General features: G+C 42.6%; 1 protein-coding gene across 2 annotated transcripts in view; it reads left to right on the forward strand.

Annotated features, from left to right (window-relative positions):
* The window catches only part of PHIP (pleckstrin homology domain interacting protein), a 341,807-nt gene that overhangs the window by 220,324 nt on the left and 96,721 nt on the right, over positions 1 to 24,762 (forward strand). For both annotated transcript variants that reach the window (XM_024194657.3, XM_024194658.3), the window contains exons 21-22: positions 18,497 to 18,637; positions 22,597 to 22,673. In XM_024194657.3, the coding sequence (XP_024050425.2) occupies positions 18,497 to 18,637; positions 22,597 to 22,673 (218 nt within the window). The remainder of the gene's footprint in view (positions 1 to 18,496; positions 18,638 to 22,596; positions 22,674 to 24,762) is intronic.

Genomic DNA, 24,762 nt, shown 5'->3' on the forward strand with positions numbered 1-24,762 from the left:
GAGTAGACATGAGCAGCAGCAGGACTGTGGAGGTGAGTAGTGGTCTGAGACCCATACATACTGGGGACATACCATTGCTGGCCCCTTACGCCTTTTAAAAAAATATATTTGTGAAATAGAGAGCTTGAAGGGGTGCTTGTATTTTTGAAGGGTCTGTGCGACTTTTTAAATTAGACCTTCTGGGCTTGTCTATCCTGGAACACTTTGTCTGGAGAAATAAAAATTGTGCTGTCCCTTAGGGATTTGGAGGCAGTTAGAGCTAGGCAAGGGCCCATCAGTGGTTTATCAGAACTCCAAACAGGGAATTAGTAGTTTTGAATGCTCCTATTTTGTTTTCTGCCAGGGTAATAGTGGAGTATCCTCACAACATTTTTTCATGCCCCCTTCCCCTCAAACTGCACCTATCCTTAGCTCTACTAAATTCTAGGCTGGTAACAAGGATAGTGAAGTGTAGGTATAATTGCTAAGGGGCTTTGAAATTATTAGGTCTCAGGTGTGTTACAAGACAAGCTTCCGAAGAAAGATTCATTTGAGACTGTATGCATTTTCAAAGGTCTTGTTACTATTCTGTCATGGTTCTTATTAGAGAGACAAGGTGGGTGAAGTAATTGTGACAGGTTCCCCCAGGATGCCACCTGGAACTGAGGTACCACTGAGCCCTCTGACTCACCAGCCTGGGCTCCCTCTCACACTGTGCTGCTATGACAAGTTGCAGACCCGCTCCCGGTCCTACACTTCCACCAGCACTCACATAGGTAGGGACACACACCCAGCTACAGTTACATGCAGGCTCTCTGACCAGCCACTGCATGAACCAACAATAGAGAGGCTACAGCCAAAATAATCCCCGTCTCCCCAGGTAGTCCCCACCCCCCACTGGACTATAAACCCAAAATTATACAATCTTGCGGTACACAGGGAACTGTACAGTGTAAACTCATAGCGTTCACCCCTCCCTCAATGTGGAGAGGAAATTCAACAGCCTCTGCCCCGGTGCTTAAGATTCCCAAGCGCTTCACTCCAAACTTCCTGGTTTAGATTAAAACATAAAATAAGTTCTTCTTCGAGTGCTTGCTCATGTCGATTCCATTCTAGGTGTGTGCGTGCCCACGTGTGTGGTCGTCAGATATTTTTGCCTTAGCGGTACCCATATGGCCAGCTGTGGCACCCTCTGGAGTGCTGTGCTCATGCAGCAGTATGTCAGATGCCACCAGTCCTTTGCCCTCTCAGTTCCTTTTTACCATCTGTGGTGGTCAGTTGGAGTGCCTTTCTTGCTTAGCAAGAACTAGCAGCTTCTCCTTTTGAACTTCACGCCTTAGGGCCTTTGTACATAGTTTGCATTTGATAGTGGTAAGTAGTTGTTAAGTGTGTGTTAGTTAGTAGTTAGGGTCCCAGTGGGGACTTTGCTCCAGGCGGGGCATGCCCCACTCTCCTGGGTTTAAGTTCTGCTCGGAATGCAACAGGCCTATGCCTCTGAGTGACCCCCATAGCAGCTTCCTTAAATGCTTGGGGGAGTCACACGTTAAGGAGCAGTTCCAGGTCTGCAAAAACTTTCAGCCCTGCACTCAAAAGGAGCGGGATATCCGCTTTAGGACTCTCCTGATGGAGTCTGCCCTGCGCCCAGCTTCCGAGCCATCCAGGCAGAATGCACCGAGCGCCTTGACCTCCGTGCACAGCACACCGCCGGCACCCTGCTCATGGCACCGTTCGCCATCGCCAGTGCCGAAGAAGAAGGCCAAGAAGCACTCCCCGGTACCCAGCAAGAAAGTCCAGGGGTCATCTTCCAAGGGACCGGGGCCTGGCCCCAGGCCACTCCGGAGCCGTGCGATTGTACCTTTCCAGTTGGTGCTCCCAGCCCTCTTAAAGGTCCACCACCGACTCTTGGGAGTGGTATGGACCCACACCCCTGCCTGCACTGTTGTCATCCCAGGCTCCCCAGGCACAGAGAGAGCTCAGGTCTCCACGTGCTCCAATGACGACCTCGGTGCTGGTGGACCCGGCTAAGTCTCCCTAGGAGGACAAGCCTGCCATTAAGACACCTCAGGGGAAAGGGGAACACTGCTGGTCGCGGGACAGAAGACATTGATCTTCTCCGCACATGTTGATGCGACTGGGACCTGGCCCGGGATTCCCTTCGGTCACCCAGGCTGACATCCAGATCCCCTCGGCACTACTCACCGACACAGGGTTGACGCTCCCCCTACTATTCCCAGCACCGTTCATTCTCACGCCGGTCATCCTCTAGGCGTCAGTCCTGGTCGCCGGCGCAATGGAAACATTCCCCATCTTGACACTAGTCTCCGTCTTGCTCTCCCCGGTACAGTCACTTGTCAATTATACCTGGTCAGCGGTTGCCGGTAGCCACGACCAGTTAACAAACTCCGGAGTCGATGGCTCCTCCCTGGTCGCTGGAAGGTGGTTCCTCCGATATGGAGGGCCAGTTCAGCCCATCGCCCAGGTCCCATTGTCATGATTGAGCACCGGAGCCCACTCTGCCGTCTGTGGCACTTCAGTGGCAGCACAGCCAGTGGCCAATGCAGTGGCCTTATTGGAGTGCCTGGGTCGTCCCGATTGTGACAATGCCTACTTTGCAGCACTCCTCGGTGACTGCATTGGAGCAATGGTCGGCGGCCCCACCTGCACCGGTCCCGGTACCAGAAGCCCATTCTGAGGTTGGGGTGAAGGAACCTATGCCCACCCCTTAGTCTCCTTCTCTCACGGTGGTCGAGACCCCAGCACCTCCACCAGCGGTCCAGTCTTCCTCATCATCCCTGGATGAGGCAATTGCGGAACCTTCCAGAGCTAGCCCGCCGGATGACTTTAAGGGGCATCAAGCCCTTCTCCGGTGCATGGCCAAGAACTTGGGGGTTGAGGTGCAGGAGATGGCAGAGCAGGTAACTGGTAAACTACTGATATACGAACTTAAAGGTCATTAATTTCTAGAAGATACTGTCACTTTCAACCAAAACTCTCACCACTAGATATTTCCAGAGTATATGCATTAGTGCACAGTATTTGTACTTTAAACAAAGCAAGTTATTCTATACGCTATGAATATTTAAGAAGACTTAAATAGAAAAAATATATAGAACTAGTCAAGAGAAAAAATAAACATTACAAAAATAGATTAAAAATTGCTTTCCTTCTTCTCTTCTCTGAAGCACCTTTCGCATTATAAAAATGCATTAAAAATAACAATGAAGAGGAGGGGGTAACGTTTTTAAAATATTTTGTTTTTCAACAAATATTTTAGAGGCTATGAAAGAGGAGGATCAGGTAGGTTTATATTTAAAGTTTTGGGTTACAACATAAAATTTTTCACAAAGAAACATTAATAAAATTGGTATGGGGAAAGGCCATAATGCATTTTCGGCATCGGTTGAGGAGGAATCTAAATACAAAAGCAGTCATAGGGCTTGTGTACATAGAGAAATTACTTGCAAAGTGGAGTAATTATTCCAGAATAGTGTGTTCATATAGGGAAATTATACCAGCATACCTATACCCAAATAGTTCCATAGTAACTCCTTGTCAGAACTGAGGGAACACCAAATCTTACCCCTATCTATTGGTATTTTGGTTTTGAATTTGGTCTAATAGAAAGAGGCCTAGCATCATTATAATACATGTTCTCCTTTAACGAAATCTGCAGCTTGGCTGGAAATGAAATAGACATACCCATGTTAAAGTTAGATAATATTGTCCTCCTTTTGATCTGGTTAATATATAGAAATGCATATACATGATTCCTCTGAAAGGCTAATGGAGTTGCATTTAACCTGAAGAATATTTAATACTATTAATGAAGTATGCCAAGGAAAGAATACAGCTTGACCTGCAGAGTCCAGGATGATTTTTAACAGTTATCAATTAGAAGATAGGGATTTCTATATTCGGCTGTTTGCATCCCGTATAGACGTCCCAATGCCATCACTTCAACAAACGGATGAACACATACTCCTGGTCCTCATTAGCGAAGTCCGCCACACAGTCCATCAAATGAAAGAGGGGAAGGCTCCAGGTAAGGACGGTCTGACAGCAGAAGTGCTTAAGGCAGGAGGTCAGGAACTTTGGAAAGCTCTCGCCCAAAGGTTCAGCCGCAACCTGGAAATCCAGAAGATACCGTCCAGTTGGAAAGAGTCCAATACCATCTTGTTGCATAAGAAAGGCGATCGAGAAAATCTAAAGAACTATTGCCCGATCTGCCTGCTTTCGCATATCTATAAATTGTTCACTAAAATAATAACAAATCGACTATCATGAAACCTGGATGAACAGCAACCTAGAGAGCAGGCCGGCTTTCGAAGTAATTATAGCACGATAGACCACCTCTTCACTCTAAACCAACTACTAGAGCATTTAAGGGAATATAAATTCCCTTTGTGCATTGCCTTCGTGGACTACGAGAAGGCGTTCGACAGCGTAGAGACTAACGCCATCCTTGAAGCTCTTTCAGAACAGGGCATCAGCGTGAAATATATCACATTACTAAAGGAAGCGAACTCTGGCTGCAGCACGGACATATCGCTGTTTGATACTCCCCTCTGAATCCCCATTGAGAAAGGTCTGAAACAAGGATATACAGTTTCACTAAAATTATTCACAGCCTGTCTTGAATTGGTTTTTCGACGAGCAGACTTGAAAGGTGGGATTAATATCAATGGCGAGTGGCTAAACCATCTCAGGTTCGCAGATGATATAGTGCTGATAGCCAAAAACACAGCCCAGCTTGAGAGAAAGCTTAAAGAACTGAATGCGAAAAGTAGTCAAGTCGGATTAAAAATTAATTGGTTGAAAACAAAATACATGAGATCAGGTGTTCTGCCAAAAACCCAAATAAGTCCTGGAGGAGAGCAGATCCAAGAGGGTGATAAATACATTTATTTGGGCCAGGAAGTCAACATCTGCTACGATCAGAAAGGCAAACTGTCACGCAGAAAAAAAGCTGGATGGTGCGCATTCAGTGACATCAAGGACATCCTCCAAGGAAAGATCAGCAAAACCACTCGTGCGAATCTTTTCAACTCGACCGTGCTTCCAGTGATGTTATATGGCAGCGAAACATGGTCGCTGACAAAGATTGAGGAACATCAACTGTCTGTCACGCAGGGCGATGGAACGAACATTTTTGGGCATTTCACTCCGCGATCACATCCCCAATGAAATAATTAGGCAGCAGTCTGGAGTGCGAGGAGATGTTGTTGAAAGCAGGCTCAGCAAAATGCGGTGGGCGGGACATGTGGCCCGACTCAGCGACAACAGATGGACCGCAGCTATATCCAAGTGGTATCCGTGAGAACAGAAACAGCCACACGGTCGGCCTTCTAAGAGGTGGGATGGTTTCCTAACAAGGAGATATGGACAAGCATGGTGAAGAATGGCCAGAGCGAGAGAAGATTAGAAGATGTGTTGTCTCAGTCTCAACTGAGGAAGGACCAACAGTCTACTCAGTCTACGCAATTAGGATAAACCTCTTTTTACCTATAAATGAGTAAATTTATTTATGGAATTAGTAAGACCCAATAAATATAGAACCCCATAGTGCCATTTTTGTCCCTTTTCAAATAGAGCTGCCCTTCAGATTGATTTTTTTCAATCATATGTCAGTGTCTTGAGGAGTAACGTCAAGGAAGGTTCTTAATTAAAGCTTACTGGTTCAAATAATTCATTGGGGTGTAAGATTATTCATACCTCCAACTCTCTGAACTTCCATGAAACTGTTGGGCTCTTCTTTGAGTGATGTCCCAGTGGGTGCTCCACTTCAGGTGATTGTACGTTCTGTAATGTCTAGTTGGAGAATTTCGACAGCAGTACCTGTTTGGGCTACATATGTGCTCTGCTCTTCCGATCTCGCGCCTGTAGCACCATGCATGGTACCGGTACCGACGTCTACTTTACCTCCTTTGGTATAGGCACCCTCAGAACCTATCTTTCCAGCACCGCAACCACTCCTGGTACCACAACAATTCCCACAGATGCCATCTTCAGTGCTGAGATCTCTTGGAACGCAGCAGTTTCTCCGACATAAGGACTTATTAGGTACTGCAGCACCGGAATCACTTCTTCTCGGTATCGATATAATGTCAGTAGATTCAGCACTGACGCCAAAAAACAGATCTGCCCCTCCTTTTTTTTTTTATCGAGGACGACGATGAGGAGGGAGATGTTTATTCCTCACAACACTCTTCACCCATCCAGGGAATCATCAGACCAGCTCTACAGGAACAGCCAGGACACTATTCCAGAGCCAGCTTCCGGGGTGGTAATGGACATCCATGGATGTCTCCACTAATGCCATTCCTGCTACAGTGGTCATATCGGGACCTGTAGGCTGTATATAGGCAATTATTATTATTCCAGTATCTCCAGGGAAAGACGGAGACGCTCCCCTTCAGTGTCAGAGGTGGGACCCTGTGAGGTCCCTGGGGAGACTTTTGGGGAAACAGGAGGCTCTAGATCAAGAGGCTACTTCTGCAACTAATACCTTCTCCTTTCCTGATGAGACCATTATGCCTCTGCCACCTACAACAGGAGATGATTTTAAGTAATTTCAGGAGCTGTTTAGAAGAATTGTAGACACGCTCCAAATCCCACTGGAAATGTTGGGACTCAGCAACCTCACGTTGTTGGACATATTACACATGTTTGCATCTTCCAAAATTGCCCTTCCCATAAATGAGGCACTCATGGCTCCCGCCACGACCATTTGGTAGACACTCACAACAAACCCCCTTACACCTCTACCCCGATATAACGCGACCCGATATAACACGAATTTGGATATAATGCGGTAAAGCAGTGCTCCGAGGGGTGGGGGGACTGCGCAGTCCGGCGGATCAAAGCAAATTCTATCTAATGCGGTTTCGCCTATAACGCAGTAAGATTTTTTGGCTCCCAAGTACAGCGTTATATCGGGGTAGAGGTGTACTTGTAAAAGGGCAGATACAAAGTATTACATCCCATTGAAGGACCTAGAATTTTTATTTTTACACCCCCAGCCAAACTCATTGGTGGTAGAGGTGGTCAACCAGCAGGGCAAGCAACACCATTTGAGGACCACCCTGTCTGATGAAGAGTGGGAAATATTGGATATTTTTCGTCGCAAAGCCTATTCATCAGCAACATTGCAGTTCAGAATAGCAAGCTATGAAGCCTTGATGGCAAAAACAATCACGCAAATTACTCCAAACTGTCAGAATTTATTGACTTCATCTCTGAAGACAAAGAAGAGCAATTTAGGTCAGTTTTCGCTGAAGGCCATCTCCTGGCAAGAACAGCTCTGCAGGCATCTTTAAACTCAGCAGACACAGCGGCAAGATCCATTGCAGTCTCCATAGTGATGTGACGGGCCTTTTGGCTCTACTTGTCTAGATTCCCAAAGGAGGTGCAATCCACCATAGAGGATCTCCTCTTTGAACGTCCAAAGTTATTTGCAGGTAAGACTGATGAGTCCCTCCACGTGTTGAAAGGCTCTAGAGTGACTCTTCGGTATTTAGGCATCTACACACCTGCATAAAAACAAGGCAGATGTTATCCATCACAATGCTCAAGACCAGTGCCTTACACACATCCACAGAGGCAGAAGCAGAGACCCACAAGATGTAGGCCAGTCCCATCTCAGCCTCCTATGTCGCAACAACCTGTATCGAAACATCACATTTGAGGGTTTGGTCAGGGGCCCGAGAGACCTCCCAACTCCTGTTTCTAAAACTACTTTCTACCAACCATCCCTTTACTGACCATTTGACACCATTCTACCCAGCATGGCAAATTATTACTTCTGACAAATGGGTGCTGGAAATTATCACCACTGATTATTCCATCCAGTTTACCTCCATTTCCCCCTCTCCTCCCCCCCGCCCAATCCCTCTTGAGGGACTCCTCTCACGAGCACTTTCTGAGACAGGAAGTAGACCATCTTCAGCAATTGGGTGTGATAGAACCAGTACTGGTATAACACAGAGGGAAGGGATTTTATTCCCATTATTTCTAAACCCAGAAAAAGACCAGGGGATGGAGGCCCATTCTCAATTTGAGAAACCTAAACAAATTCAATAAAACACAACGGTTTAGGATGGTTACTTTAGCAACAATAATCCCAGCACTGGAATGAGGGGACTGGTTTTTGGCCTTCGACCTGCAATTCTCATACTTTCATGTTTCCATACATCTACCGCACAGGCGGTTCCTCCGATTTGTTTTGGGACAAGATCACTATCAGTACAAGGTACTTCCTTTTGGCCTTTCCACGCCCCTCCCCAGCCCCGAGTCTTTTCCAAAGTTCTAGCAGTGGTGGCAGCCCACCTCTGCAAGCAAGGGGTCGTGATATACCCATATTTAGACGACTGTCGGCTCAAGACCCTCACTCGGGAAGAAGCCATCGAAGCCACACGAAAGACAGTGTCACTCTTTACAAAACTCAGTCTCCAAATAAACATTCAAAAGTCAATGGTGACACCAGTACAAGAACTAGAATTCATTGGCGCTCCCCTAAACACCTTGGAGGTGAAAACTTCACTACCACTACACAGATTTGCCACCCTAGTGAATCTGATCAACACTATGGTGAACAGTTCACAAACATCTGCCTGGACTTGCGTTCAGCTGTTAGGCCACATGCAGCAACCACCTACGTTATAAAACATGTCATACTACACATGCACTGTCTACAAGGGTGGCTCAGGACAGTGTATATCACACACAAAAACAGTTTGAGCAAGCCTCTCAACATACCATGAAAGGTCAAGGACTGTTTACGGTGATGGACCCATTCACATGACATGCATGCAGGAGTCCCCTTTCTACAGTTTCCCCCCGCAATGATAATCACAATCCTCCTTAGTGGACTGGTTCACCAGTCTAAACAACCTCACAACACAGGGCAGATGGTCTCCTCTGGAATCAGCAGTGCACATAAACATACTGGAACTGTGAGCAGTTCACAACGCATCTGCACACTTTTTGCCCATGATCAAAAACAAAACCATACAGATCCTGACAGACAATGTCGCTATATAAACAAACAGGGAGGAGCGAGGTCACACTCCCTCTGCATCGAGGCATCAAGACTGAGGAACTGGTCAACATCACCATATCAGCCTCCTACATACCAGGATGTCAGTACACCACAGCGGACATATTAAGCCGAAAGTTCTCCCACAATCACTAGTGTTAAATAACTATCTCGGTGATACAAGACGTATTCTGACAATGGGGATTTCCCACCATAGATCTATTTGCCATAAATCAGAACAGCAAATGCCCAGCATTTGTTCCAGAGCAGAGTTGGGGCTAGGATTTATGGGTGGTGCCTTCCTACTCAGATGGTATGCTCTTCTCCTTTACGCTTTCCCTCCTACCCCATTGTTGTCCAGGCTCATACAAAAGATTAAGACCGACCAATCCAAAGTCATCTTGATAGCTCCCACATGGCAGAGACAAACTTGATTCCCATACCTGAAGCAGACGTCGGCATGTTCACTGCACATTCTCCCACTTCTTCCACATGGTCTGTCACAAGATACGTGCCAGATCTTGCACCCGAACCTGGAGATACTCCACCTGAGAGCAAGGTTCCAAGGTGAGGAGATGACCTGTTCGGAAGAGGTAAAGGATGTCTTGCTAAACAGCAGATGGTCAACTACACGCTCAACCTGCCTCCACAAATGAAAGAGATTCCATGCATGGTGCCAGAACAAACAGATCAGAGACACCACCTCCGCTCTATCACTAGTCCTGGACTATATACGTCAAATAAAAAAATTGGGTCTTTCACTGAGAATACACCTTGCAGCCATCACAACCTTTCACCATAAAGTCAATGGATTTTCAATCTTGGCTCATTCAATTAGACAAGTTAGAGGTCTTCAAGTCACCAGGGCCTGATGAAATGCATCCTAAAATACTCACGGAGCTGACTGAGGAGGTATCTGAGCCATTAGCGATTATCTTTAAAAAGTCATGGAAGACGGGAGAGATTCCAGAAGACTGAAAAGGGGCAAATATTGTGCCAATCTATAAAAAGGGAAATAAGGACAACCCGGGGAATTACAGACCAGTCAGCTTAACTTCTATACCCGGAAAGATAATGGAGCAAATAATTAAGCAAACAATTTGCAAACACCTAGAAGATAATAAGGTGATAAGTAACAGTCAGCATGGATTTGTCAAGAACAAATTGTGTCAAACCAACCTGATAGCTTTCTTTGACAGGGTAAGCCTTGTCAATAGAGGGGAACCGGCAGATGTGCTATATCTTGACTTTAATAAAGCTTTTGGTTCTGTCTTGCATGACCTTCTCATAAACAAACTAGGGAAATGCAACCTAGATGGAGCTACTATAAGGTGGGTGCAAACCTGGTTGGAAAACAGTTCCCAGAGAGTAGTTATCAGTGGTTCACAGTCATGCTGGAAGGGCATAATAAGTGGGGTCCCGCCGGGATCAGTTCTGGGTCCGATTCTGTTCAATATCTTCATCAATGATTTAGATAATGGCATAAAGAGTACACTTATAAAGTTTGTGGATGATACCAAGCTGGGAGGGGTTGTGAGTGCTCTGGAGGATAGGATTATAATTGAAAATGATCTGGACAAATGAGAAATGGTCTGAAGTCAATAGGATGAAAATGGCCTTCCTTGTTGCCATCGCGACCACAAGACATGTAAGAGATATTGGGGCCCTCATGGCATACCCCCCATACATGTTCTTTTTCAAGAATAAGGTCACTCTAAGACCACATCCTAAATTTCTACCTTAAGTACCCTCTTTGTTCCACCTCAACCAACTCATCCATCTTCCCGCATTCTTCCCTAAGTCCTATAAGAACAGGCAAGAAGCGGCACTCCAGATGTCAGAAGGGCACTAGCCTTTCATCTCAAACAGACTAAAGCATTCAGGAATGCACTAAAACTGTTTCTCTCAACTACAAAGAGATCTAAAGGAGAAGCTATAGCTAAGCAAACACTCTCCAAATGGATTTCAGAGTGCATTCATCTCTACTACTACCAACATTCTACCAGGTTGCTCCCACATCGATAGCCTTCCTTAATAATGTGCCTATTATGGACATATGTAAAGCAACCATTGGGCATCAGACCACACATTCATTTAACACTACGCAATCGAGCAAGATTCAACATCTGATACTTTATTAGGACTCACGGTCCTGTTATCGATCACACATCCAACTCCAAAACCCCTCCTTTCCACGGAGGGACACTGCTCTACAGTCACCTGAAATGGAGCACCCAGAGGGACATCACTCAAAGAAGAAGAGAAGATTGCTCACCTTGTGCAGTAACTGAGGTTCTTTGAGATGTGTGTCCCTGTGCATGCTCCACTTCCCACCCTCCTCCCCTCAACTTCAGAGTTCTCACAGGCTCCTCTGTGGTAGAGAAGGAACTGTGGGGAGAGTTGGCCGCATAGCACTAGTTAACTGCTGCACAGGCGTGAGTCGGGGAGAGTGCATGTGTGCCCCAACTGGGTACTGCTGTCGAAATTCTCCAACTAGAGGCACAGAGGTACACAATCACTTGAAGTGGAGCACCCACAGGGGGACATCTCAAAAAAACCTCAGTTACTGCACATGGTGAGTGACCTTCTCATTACACAATTTCAGTAATTCAGAGAAATGTCTTCATATTAAAAACTATTGAAGCTGCACAAGATAGATGTGTTGTCTATGTGTCCATCTAAAGCTTAAGTCATCAATGATGGGAATGCTTTCAAGTGGCAACGGATGGGCCTTATAATTCAAAGCTATAAGGAAAAAAATAATTATCTTACATGGGAGATGCTGGTGAATCAGCTGGGCAAAAGTACAAATAGTCTTCTGCAATCACAGGTTCAAATCAAATCACTAAAGGCTTGAAGTACTAGTGCCTACATCCAGATGCAGGAACTGGAGTCCTTTACATCTGTTTCAGGGTCTTCTGATGCTGGTCATTCAAGAAGGGGCCAGTCTAAGAGAAGGAAGCATAAATCCAGATCTTGCAGATGCAGTTCCTCAGTGTCCTCCTGGGAGGAGGGACAACTGTCACATTCAGAATAGGAAGGACAGGAGATAGAAAAGGAGGAAAAGCTCTTCAAGTTAGAATTCTTCAAATCCATTACATCCCTAATTAAAGACATGGCAATACCTATGATTTGGATCTCTCTTTCAGAAAGAGTCCTCTGTCAGCAACTTTAATTTCTAATTCTTCTCTGGATGCACTCTGGTACTCAGCAAGATCCATGAGCTACATTGCAGTTATGTGTCAATATATGTGGCTGTATGAATGAAGGACAGCTATTCAGGCTAAAGTGACTTAAGCATCATCAAAGTATTCAGAAGGAAAATTATTTGGGGAACCAGTGGATAAAGTGATGGCGACTCCAAAAATCAATGAAAACCCAGACTCCTACCAAGCTCCCCAGCAGGGAATTTTAGATCTATTACAAATCCAAGTAATCCTTTCAAAGTTTCCAGACCAGAAGGCTTAATAGACAAGAAAATCCCAGCTTCTCCAGGGGGAAAATGGTCTAGATCCAGAGGCAGCCAGTGCAGGGATGAGATATCCATAGGACCATCTGGTCCTCCTGAACATAACTCATGACTCACTGCCAAAGTAGTCTGGTATGGACTAGAGCATTAATGGTCATCTCCTCCTGTTTGCAGGTCATTGGCCTTAAATCATCTCTGACAATTGGGTTATAGAGATTATCCAGAGAGAGGGATCTGCTCACTCTCCCTCCTTCCAGATTTATCCCTTCTCCCAGTTCCATGGGCCCTAAGAAGATTGGGGAAATGCAGTCAGCTATCTTTCATCTCCAGCAAATTGGGGCAATAGAAGCAGTCCTAGCCATAGAGAGGCGACAAGGTTTGTGTACTCTCTTTTGCTCCTGGTCAAAAAGAAATTAGAGGTGAGCAGGGCAGTGCTTGACCTGAAGCATCTCAACACGTTCCTGAGAAAGCTGAGATACAAGATGGAAATGTTAAATTCCCCCTTGGTGACGATAGATTTGAAAGATGCTTACCTCTATGTCCCCATTCATCAGTCTTGCTACAATTTCTCTGTTTTTGGGCTTTGAATCCTAGCACTTCCAATGCAGCTCATTGTACTTTGGCCTTTCCACAGCCTTAGCTTATTTACAAAGGTATGACTTGTCTTGATAGCTGTCCTCAGGCAGAGGGAGGAGTTTGCTTCTGTCAACTCCTGGATTATCAGTTGGTAAGGGTTGCACCCAGAGACACAGTAGTACAAACACTCTTGATCCCCAAAGACCTCTGTGCAATTCTAAACTGGGAAAAGAGCCATCTGAACATCATGCAGTGGATAGCTCATATGAGGGTTGAAATCAACATGCAATCTCTCTGAATTTTTATTTCTTGAGAGAGAGAACACAAATTGACTACTTTGTTCAGGATGGCCTGCAGTCTCTGAAAAGTTTTAGTTTGCTCCCTGATAACACTGTCTGGGATGTTCATGTCACGTGTGGACACAGGGCAATGAGCCTAAGTGTACACGAGACCCTCCTCCAGTCATATCCACTGTCCCTGCCTCCTTACACCTCTTGTTCATCCCACCAGGAGAGTCCAACTTTCTCTGCGCATATTGTTTTAACAAGAGATTTCCCATGGCCAAGCTGGATAGAATAGGGCTTATATCCGATATTAGCCTCAAGGGATGGGGAACTCTCATAGTAAATTCAGTACAGGAAACTTAAACAGAACATGAGAGGAAACAGTATAAACTGATTAAGAGCTCAGGGCAATTCACTGTGGTCCCAGGGTACACTCCCGTGTACTAATCATTATAGACACCACCAGTGCAATGGACTGTATGAACAAATAGAATGCAATCATCATCCCTGCACAATGAGGTCTACCTTCTGATGTCCTGGATGGAACAAAATCTCTAGTCCATCCAAACTCAACATAGTCAAATAAAAATAAAACATTGCTGCCAACTGGCTAAGCAGGGAAAAGCTAGATCGCGCATAGTGGAATCTTCACACAAGTGTTTCAGTTCCTGCTGAAGAAATTTGGGATTCTTCTGATGGAACTGTTTGCATTACACACAAATGGCAAAGTCCCCCTCCTTTTTCTCTCAATCAGGAGCGATCCAAGGGCAATAGGATACAAATGCTCTCTCCCAGCGAGGTGATCAGTAGGCCTTCTGTATGTATCCCTTTTCCTCTGTTACACAAAGCTATCCAGAATATAAAGAGGGAGAGGGCATTGATTGGTAATATTAGTGGCTTTGTATTGGCCCTGGTTCTCTGATCTCCTCAGTATGATTCAGTTGAACTCCATTGTCCTTCCTTAAGATAGGATTGGCGTCCCATGGACCAATTTGTCCCTCAAGTCAAGAGTACTTAAGACTAACTTGCCTGAATTCTGACCACTCTCCCGTGAGAGAGAGAATACTCAAAGTATAATCTCCACTCTTCTGGCATCTAGAAAAGTTTCCACAAATTCTTTATTCTAGGCCAGGTGGAAGTTCAAGCAGTGGTGCAAGATACTTAGCTTCTCTCCTCCTTTGGCATCTATATCACAGATCTTGGGATAGTGATCAAAGGAGGATCTGATGAAAGGTCTTACAGTTTCAGCATTAAAAGGATAAGTGACTACATTATCTAAGATACTTTTCTCCACAGGCAGGAAGAAGATCTGTTTTTGCTGTGATGTCAGGCATTTCCTAAGATTAATTGAGCTCCCCCAAGGTCCTCAGTTTTGCTCTTTATACCCTAAATCTGCATCCTTTTGATCCCTTCAGAAGGACTGCATATATTTCTTCCCCACCAAGATGGCTTTCCTGGTAACCATCAGCTCTGCCTGGAGGGTGTTGGAGCTTGGGGTTTAAAACTTTTTTCTGTTGAGGTACAGTGCAGCATAGTCCACTATTATAAGGTGGTTCTTTGAACAGATTGGCCTTTATACACAAAATTAACTTGGATTTTCACAGAACCCCCCCAAATTGTATTTCCCTATTTTTTCAAAACCATCTGACCCAAGAGAGTTCTGGCAGATGTTGAGTATTCATAGAGGCCTCAAGATCTACATCCCTCGCACACAGATTATTCAAAAGTCCAATACTCTAATATTCTCTATTATTTGGCATCTAACGAAAAGAGGGTATACAAATCTACTAGTTCAAGAAGGCTGATACAGTGCATCCATTAAGCTTCAGTCTCGCTCCAGAAAACAGCAGCAAAGCTCACTTGCTGTGAATAGTAGCAGCTTCCTGGGCTGAAAGATCTTACAAACTGTATGATGGAATCTGCAAAGCAGCCACTTGATTGTCCATCCATACCTTCTCAAAATTTTACAAGCTAGATATTGAGGCATTGATGGATGCTGACTTTGATAGGAGGGTACCCGATGCTGTGATCTTCTAGAAGTAGAGAAGGAGTTTTTAACCCTGTATGTAGTTCTGCTTGATTGCCAGCCTGAAGACACTGTGATAAAATCCCATTAGGTTAACAGATCTGTGGACCTTGTAAACCAAAGAGAATAGGAACATTTCTTGACTTACCGAAAATTTCCTTTCTCTGAGTTACAAGCTCCACAGGTTCCACCATTCCTTGTTTGGAGTATTTCATTGGCCAAAAGAATAAATCTCACTCTTTCAGTTCATTCAAATTGGTTCATAGAGAAATGCTCTGCAGTAGGAATTTACAGTTTATTGTTTTAGTGCATATAAGCTCATTAATAAATTTCAGTCCACAAGGGATATCTGTTGCAATGGAACCTGTTTCAGTGGCAGGCTCTTCGGTGTAGCTGGTGGCACCCTCTTCTGTCAGTGGCTGACAGGTCTGACATAGATGTATGCAGGCTGAGAGTCCATTCTTTGGACTTTGTAATTAAGATCGAGGAAATTTTTGGTAAGTCAAGATAACTTTTCCTTTTATGTCTATGAGAGAAATCCAGTGGTCCAGGGATGTACTGAATTTTTAACAAATAGGGAGGAACTCGTTGAGAATTTGAAAGTAGAAGGCAGCTTGGGTGAAAGTGATCATGAAATCATAGAGTTTGCAATTCTAAGGAAGGGTAGAAGGGAGAACAGCAAAATAGAGACAATGGATTTCAGGAAGGCGGATTTTGGTAAGCTCAGAGAGCTGATAGGTAAGGTCCCATGGGAATCAAGACTGAGGGGAAAAACAACCGAGGAGAGTTGGCAGTTTTTCAAAGGGACACTATTAAGGGCCCAAAAGCAAGCTATTCCGCTGGTTAGAAAAGATAGAAAATGTGGCAAAAGACCACCTTGGCTTAACCACGAGATCTTGCATGATCTAAAAAATAAAAAGGAGTCATATAAAAAATGGAAACTAGGACAGATTACAAAGGATGAATATAGGCAAACAACACAGGAATGCAGGGGCAAGATTAGAAAGGCAAAGGCACAAAATGAGCTCAAACTAGCTAAGGGAATAAAGGGGAACAAGAAGACTTTTTATCAATACATTAGAAGCAAGAGGAAGACCAAAGACAGGGTAGGCCCACTGCTTAGTGAAGAGGGAGAAACAGTAACAGGAAACTTGGAAATGGCAGAGATGCTTAATGACTTCTTTGTTTCGGTCTTCACCGAGAAGTCTGAAGGAATGCCTAACCTAGTGAATGCTAATGGGAAGGGGGTAGGTTTAGCAGATAAAATAAAAAAAGAACAAGTTAAAAATCACTTAGAAAAGTTAGATGCCTGCAAGTCACCAGGGCCTGATGAAATGCATCCTAGAATACTCAAGGAGCTAATAGAGGAGGTATCTGAGCCTCTAGCTATTATCTTTGGAAAATCATGGGAGACGGGAGAGATTCCAGAAGACTGGAAAAGGGCAAATATAGTGCCCATCTATAAAAAGGGAAATAAAAACAACCCAGGAAACTACAGACCAGTTAGTTTAACTTCTGTGCCAGGGAAGATAATGGAGCAAGTAATTAAGGAAATCATCTGCAAACACTTGGAAGGTGGTAAGGTGATAGGGAACAGCCAGCATGGATTTGTAAAGAACAAATCGTGTCAAACCAATCTGATAGCTTTCTTCGATAGGATAACGAGTCTTGTGGATAAGGGAGAAGCTGTGGATGTGGTATACCTAGACTTTAGTAAGGCATTTGATACGGTCTCGCATGATATTCTTATCGACAAACTAGGCAAATACAATTTAGATGGGGCTGCTATAAGGTGGGTGCATAACTGGCTGGATAACCGTACTCAGAGAGTTGTTATTAATGGTTCCCAATCCTGCTGGAAAGGCATAACGAGTGGGGTTCCTCAGGGGTCTGTTTTGGGACCGGCTCTGTTCAATATCTTCATTAACGACTTAGATATTGGTATAGAAAGTATGATTATTAAGTTTGCGGATGATACCAAACTGGGAGGGATTGCAACTGCTTTGGAGGACAGGGTCATAATTCAAAATGATCTGGACAAATTGGAGAAATGGTCTGAGTTAAACAGGATGAAGTTTAACAAAGACAAATGCAAAGTGCTCCACTTAGGAAGAAAAAATCAGTTTCACACATACAGAATGGGAAGAGACTGTCTAGGAAGGAGTACGGCAGAAAGGGATCTAGGGGTTATAGTGGACCACAAGCTAAATATGAGTCAACAGTGTGATGCTGTTGCAAAAAAAGCAAACATGATTCTGGGATGTATTAACAGGTGTGTTGTGAGCAAGACACGAGAAGTCATTCTTCCGCTCTACTCTGCTCTGGTTAGGCCTCAGCTGGAGTATTGTGTCCAGTTCTGGGCACCGCATTTCAAGAAAGATGTGAAGAAATTGGAAAGGGTCCAGAGAAGAGCAACAAGAATGATTAAAGGTCTTGAGAACATGACCTATGAAGGAAGGCTGAAAGAATTGGGTTTGTTTAGTTTGGAAAAGAGAAGACTGAGAGGGGACATGATAGCAGTTTTCAGGTATCTAAAAGGGTGTCATAAGGAGGAGGGAGAAAACTTGTTCACCTTAGCCTCTAAGGATAGAACAAGAAGCAATGGGCTTAAACTGCAGCAAGGGAGGTCTAGGTTGGACATTAGGAAAAAGTTCCTAACTGTCAGGGTGGTTAAACACTGGAATAAATTGCCTAGGGAGGTTGTGGAATCTCCATCTCTGGAGATATTTAAGAGTAGGTTAGATAAATGTCTATCAGGGATGGTCTAGACAGTATTTGGTCCTGCCATGCGGGCAGGGGACTGGACTCGATGACCTCTCGAGGTCCCTTCCAGTCCTAGAATCTATGAATCTATGAATCTATGAATGACAGTTACAGCCCTTAAGCACATGTGCATGGGTTTTCATTGAGTTTCCTTTTATTAGCATTTGACTTTCTTGACTCTTGTTCTCAATTTTCTGATTTTTGAACTGTTTGTAAAATGTACATTTTTGCCACTACAAAATTCCAGAAGAAGTTCTAAGCAGTATTAGAACTTTATTCATTAACAGAATACTAATGAGGTTTTATTGAAAATCATTTGTGTTCAAGTATATATTGATTCTTATATAATTTTCATATCCTTATAGAACCATTCTCATGATCATATATTAGATCCTGGAGACTCAAGAAAGCAACAGGCAAACCAGCACAATTACCGTACCAGATATGCATTGGAAGAAACTGCCAGGCCTGCTGAAGAGTTAGAAAATGGAAACAGTTCTTCAGATGTAAGACTCTGAATCAGTAGGCTACATTATAAATTGTTTACCTTGTTATGCTAAATATTGTTGCTTAAGTTCAAAAGCAAACATTTTTATTGTTGATTACTTTGTATGTTTAAATTAGATACTGAGCTAACTTTTCACAGTTGTTCAGGTAATAACAAGTGCATTGGCAATCTTTCAACTATGCCTACAAATTTACTGTCAAAGTGGAAAGGTGTTAATTTATATAAACTATTTGTGTATATATATATTTGGAATGTTTATTTTCAAAAGAAATTTAAATTACACCTGCAAATGCTATTTCAAATGTACTTCATTCTCCACAGAGTATAGTGGATCAAATTGAGTCAAAATCTGTATTTTAAAAAAATGCCCAGAGATGAAAACATTGACAAAAACACAAAAGGTATTAAATTTAAGCATCTCAGCATACATTTCAGTCTATGCAGGGCAGACTTTTTTTTTGTATATTGAGTTTACAAGTTTAGCAAGGTTTACATGGAAGGATTGAAGTATGAATAGCAGATTTCTGTAGACTTCATACAACTGTAAATGAAACAGCAAAAACACAGGTGGAATCATATTATACAAATTTTATATATAATAAAATAAAATGAGAGAGGTCTGAAATAAAATACGTAAGTGGAATAAGCTTCAGTAAGGGTTGAACTAATTATTTATAGCCAGAAGGATATAATTTCTATCATTTCCAATATAAAAAGTTTTACTTTCTGCAAGGTTTAAATGAAAAAAAAATCATTAAAATGCATGCATGTTTAAATTTATGCTGATCAAAATTATAACTGTATGTAAATTTTTATATTGCACTTTGGTAAAGACACCTCTTCCACATACAAATATTGTGTCTAAATAGATTTCCTAAAAATGCAGGTTCAGATTTTTAAGTGTGCTCAAACTTCTTTATGTGCCTAACCTGTACTCTCAAACCCAGGTTTGGATATGCATAAATTATGTGTGTAGAGAGTTTTAAAAATATGTCCCTTGGTCATGGCACAACAAGCTGACTGTTTAGAAAGGCATGCAAAATTGAGGGGAAATTACTTGTTTAGACATGCATATTGAGCTTGAGTGTTTAAATGTAATCCTGGGTCTGTAGTGTTTCATAGGTAAGAATATGACCAAATTCTTACACAAATTCAGAGACAAACCATCCCAGTATTAGCATGTGAGATTTACATGACATAATAAAATTGTTTCAACATACCTGGGTAGTTAGTCAGGGACCAGCATTATCAGTAGTTAAGGAAACTCTGCTCATCATTTTCCAACACAGAAGAAAGTTACTTTGCTGATGATAACATAAATGATTTAAAGAGAAATATAGGGGAAGGAGAAGGAGAAACGAAGTGTTGCAAAACCAAGGATATTCTTATTCATTGAACTAGTGCAGGGGTAGGCAACCTATGGCACGCGTGCCGAAGGCGGCACACAAGCTGATTTTCAGTGGCACTCTCACTGCCCGGGTCCTGGCCACCAGTCCAGGGGGCTCTGCATTTTGATTTAATTTTGAATGAAGCTTCTTAAACATTTTAAAAACCTTATTTACTTTACATACAACAATAGTTTAGTTACTGGTATATATTATAGACTTATAGAAAGAGACCTTCTAAAAATGTTAAAATATATTACTGGCGCGCGAAACCTTAAATTAGAGTGAATAAATGAAGACTCGGCACACCACTTCTGAAAGGTTGCCGACCCCTGAACTAGTGTAACAAGGCACTTGCAATCTGCCTTATTTTGTACTGCCATTGTGTCCCCAATTTGTTCTAGAGGGGCATCTTTGGAGAAAGAGTAGATTAGATATCACAGTGTTAAGTGCTATTCTAAGAACCAAGATGTATGGACAGATAGCTGAATACTCAATTGTGGGTCACTTTGTTGGTGTTGCAAATAAGTGGGCCAGTGTTGCTTTTGTCTTAGACGTCCCTTGATTTTTGTTAAACACTTTAAAATGACCTGCTCTGAAAGGTAACTATGTAACAATGGCACCTTTTTATGGAGCAGTTCTTGTAAATGTTAGTCATATTAACTTACTTCCGTGACAGAAATAAAGGCTTTTGACTCATTACCACTGCAGATTCAATGCAATGATGGGACATAAATCTGGATTTAATTTCTTCTCTAATTGTTAACTAAGTTCCAGTTGCAAGTTTTAAATCTCTTCTGTTACACCTGTGCAATACCCCTGAATACAAAGAGGTTGCACAAGTGTAACTTATGACAGAATGTGGCCTCCATGGACTTTATTGCTGATAGTGTATGAGAATGAAAGTATCCAGGTTGTCTTACAAAACCCATGGGAATGTACAGATCTGGCATTTTAAAAGAAAAATCTTGTTAATTCAGCAGATTCAGCATATTTGAACTGAAAATTGATGCAGCAAACACTGAACTCCACAGTGCATTTTAGCCACTTCATAGTGGAAAAAAACTGAAAACATGATTAATATTTGTATACATTCTTACACTTAAATGTCTTGTTCTTCATTTTTGAAATATTTGATCTACATAATTGTGATACAGCATTAGAATAGGCTTTAATGGATTTAAGTCTCTTTTAAACAGATAACACAAATTAAACTATTCTTACCCAACATTCCAATTTAATTTAAAGTTCCCCAGCATGCTTGTATTTGTAATTTTTTTTAAAATAATAGAATTGTATTTCCCTTCCAAAAAAGCCTTTTTGCAAATGAGCTATTCCAATGTCATGCACTGTTCTTGTGAATAGACAAGATATATTTTAGCTATTTCTGTGGGATTCAGTGTTTGCTTTCAATATGTGGTATGAAGTTTATGCAGTGCATATAATATACATTATTTATGGTATACCTAAGCATTAAAAAAAAGTAGTTACGGTGGATGCTGTGTAGCTAATTTCTACCTTAGGTCAGTGGACCATTAACTGGAATTTTTTTTTTTTTTAAGTTAAAAACCAAGATATTTGGGTCCATAGTATAAACTAAAATTAAATGGATGCATATATTTTTGTTACAGAAACACAAAAGCATTTGACAGAAAGCATTTATGCTGCTGTTGTATATTAGCATTACAGTTGTGCATAGATGCCCCAACTGAGATCAGAGAGAGCTTCATTGTGGTAGGTACTGTACATATGCAAAGTAAGAGATAGTCCTTGCCCCAAAGAGCTAACAATCTAAATAGACAAGACACAGAAACAGAGAGAAGGGCTTGTCTACATGAGGACACTAAGGAAAATTAATCCAAATTAACTAAAGGTGTGAATTTAAAGTGGATTAGTTACTCTACATTAAATTCTGTGTGGACACTCACAATTGAAGTGGCTGAATTCACTGAATTAAAATAAACCAAAATGGCAACTTCAATTCTGAATGAGTGTGTTCACACATCAAGTATCAGAGGGGTAGCCGTGTTAGTCTGGATCTGTAAAAAGCGACAAAGAATCCTGTGGCACTTTATAGACTAACAGACATATTGGAGCATAAGCTTTCGTGGGTGAATACTCACTTCATCAGATGTGATGTTCACACAGGGGTTTAATGCATTTTAACTAATCCACTTTACATTCACACCTTTTGTTAATTCAGATTAATTTTCTTGATTGTTCCAAGGTAGAAAACCCTCAGTGACTTCTGAAGGTCACAGGAAGTCAATAGCAGAACCAAGGACCTAGGTTTACTGGGTCCCATCCACTAGATTTCTGCCTTCCATACATTATACATTTGTTGTTTTTGCTCTTATTTAAATAGCAAAGAATTCAACTAAATCACCTTAAAGAAAATATGTACTTAAGTTGAAAATTTGTATTTAATGGTTGATTTATAAGCCCCTGAAAGATGCAGCTTCTAATGGAAAGCTTCACAGACTTTGAATTATAATGGTTCTGTCAAGTATTAACTGTAATTATAGTTTTCAGTTTAACACCACAAAGTAAATATCTATCATTTCCTTGTTAGGAAGGAGAAGCAGTGGTTGCCAGTGGTGGAACATCAGAAGATGAAGAGAAAGCATGGCACAGTGATGGCAGTTCTAGGTAAGTGACAGAATATAGTATTAAGTAAAATATTATAACTTTTAAGGATTCTGTCCTCTGCATGTTTCATTAGCATTAAAGAGCATTGTGCACATAGAAGAGAGCAGATGCTTAAGAACTTAAAAGATATGAAAACGGAGTCTCACAGCTTTTGAGTGTTAAACAAATTCAGAGGAATATGTGAAACTTAATTTTTCAGGAGGTGTTTTCTAACCTTTTTGGTGCGGGTGGGGGTATAATTTCAAGAGGCATTAGATCAGCGGTTCTCAAATTGTGGGTCGGGACCCCAAAGTGGGTCGCAATACCCCCTGAATGGGGTCACCAGGGCTGGCTTAGATTTGCTGGGGCCCAGGGCTGAAACCCAAGCCCCACTGCCCAGGGCCGAACCAAAGCCCGAGGGCTTCAGCCCTGAGTGGCTGGTCTCAGGTTGCAGGCCCTCTGCCTAGGGCTGAAGCCCTTGAGCTTCAGCTTTGGCCTCCCTGCCCAGAGCAGTGAGGCTCAGGCTTTGGCCCCTGCACCCAGGGCAGTGGGGCTGGGGCAGGCTCAGGCTTCAGTCCCCTGAACCCTCCTGGGGTCGTGAAGTAATTTTTGTTGTCAGAAGGGAGTTGTGGTGCAATGAAGTTTGAGAACCCCTGCATTAGACTAATCTGAGGTGGCAGTTGGGGATGTGGAAAGTGAAAAGGAACTGCTAATAGAAAGCTACCTAGTCTTCAGGTAAAGCTTTTGGTAGTTTTCAGGTAAAGCTTTCTCTCTCTATTCTGTCAGTAGGACATAATGCATCCAGCTTTGTGGGCAGCTCATATATATATATATATATATATATATATATATATATGAGAGAGAGAGAGGTTTACAGGTGTAGACAGTAGCCGACTGGTCAAAGATGCTCTACACAGCCATGCAACTTAGTCCTATGAAACTAGAAATGGGCACTCCGCTCCAGGGCAGGCAGCTTTCAGGTGGTTAGGGAAATGAAGAGGAAGGAGTTAGCAGGGGAGATGGACCAAAAAAGCAAGAGAGCAAAACAGAGTTTAAGCCAAAAAACAAAAAGGAGAAAAAACAAGAGAAGGAAGAGAAAAGACTGAAATGGATAACAAGAGAAAATATAACTACCAATTTATATGAGAGAAAAGGTGAGTGAGTTAATATCTTTTATTGGACCAACTTCTGTTTGTGAGAGAGACAAGCTTTTGACTTACACAGAGCTCTTCTTCAGGTCTAGGAAATGTACTCCCAGCATGATAGCAAAATGCAAGGTGGAACAGATTGTTTAGGATATGTACAGTAGTTAGCACATATTGTAAGGGACTGTTCAAGGTAATAGCCCATTAACACCTCTGCAGTCATTGGACAAAAAAGGTGGGTTACAGATTGTTGTAATAAGCCACACATCCAGTGTCTTTATTCAGTCCATGATTTTTAGTGTCTAGCAGAGTAATGAATTTAAGCTCCCAAGATCATATTTTGAAAGTGTTCTGCAGGTTTCCTTTGAGGATGAGGACTGATAGGTCAGCTATAGAATGATCGCTTTGTGAAAAGTGTTCACCCACAGGTGATATGGTGTTTTTGTCTTTTATCATTTTCCTGTGTGAGTTCATTTGAGAGTGTAGTGATTGTCTGGTTTCGCCTACATTGTTGTTATTGGGGCATTTAGTGAACTGGATGAGGTACACCACATGTTGTGATAGGCATATGTAGGATCCATAGATTTTGAAAGATGTGTTGTGTGGGGTATTGATCAGTGTAGCAGTGGAGATATGTCTGAAGATTTTGCATCTGTTGTTCTGGCAGTGTCTGGTGCTGTTTTCAATTGGTGTGTCATTGGGGAGCTTGTTTCTGATGATGAACTTGGAGAGGTTGGGGAGTTATTTGAAGGCCAGAAATGGGGTTCAGGAAAGATTTCTTTCAGGATGGATTCCCCATCGAGTATGGGTTGTAATTATTTGATGAGTATGGGTTCCTGTGTGGAGTGGTAGGTAGGTAACAACTAGGGTGTGTGGTCAGACGGGGTTTTATATCTGTATTGAAGCAGGTTCTCTCGGGGTTTTCGGTTGGCCTGTTGCATGATGTGATCTACTTCTCTGGTGGA

The sequence above is a fragment of the Terrapene carolina genome, unplaced genomic scaffold, assembly GCF_002925995.2.
Source record: "Terrapene carolina triunguis isolate 2854851 unplaced genomic scaffold, T_m_triunguis-2.0 Scaffold42, whole genome shotgun sequence".
Classification (NCBI taxonomy): Eukaryota; Metazoa; Chordata; order Testudines; family Emydidae; genus Terrapene; species Terrapene triunguis.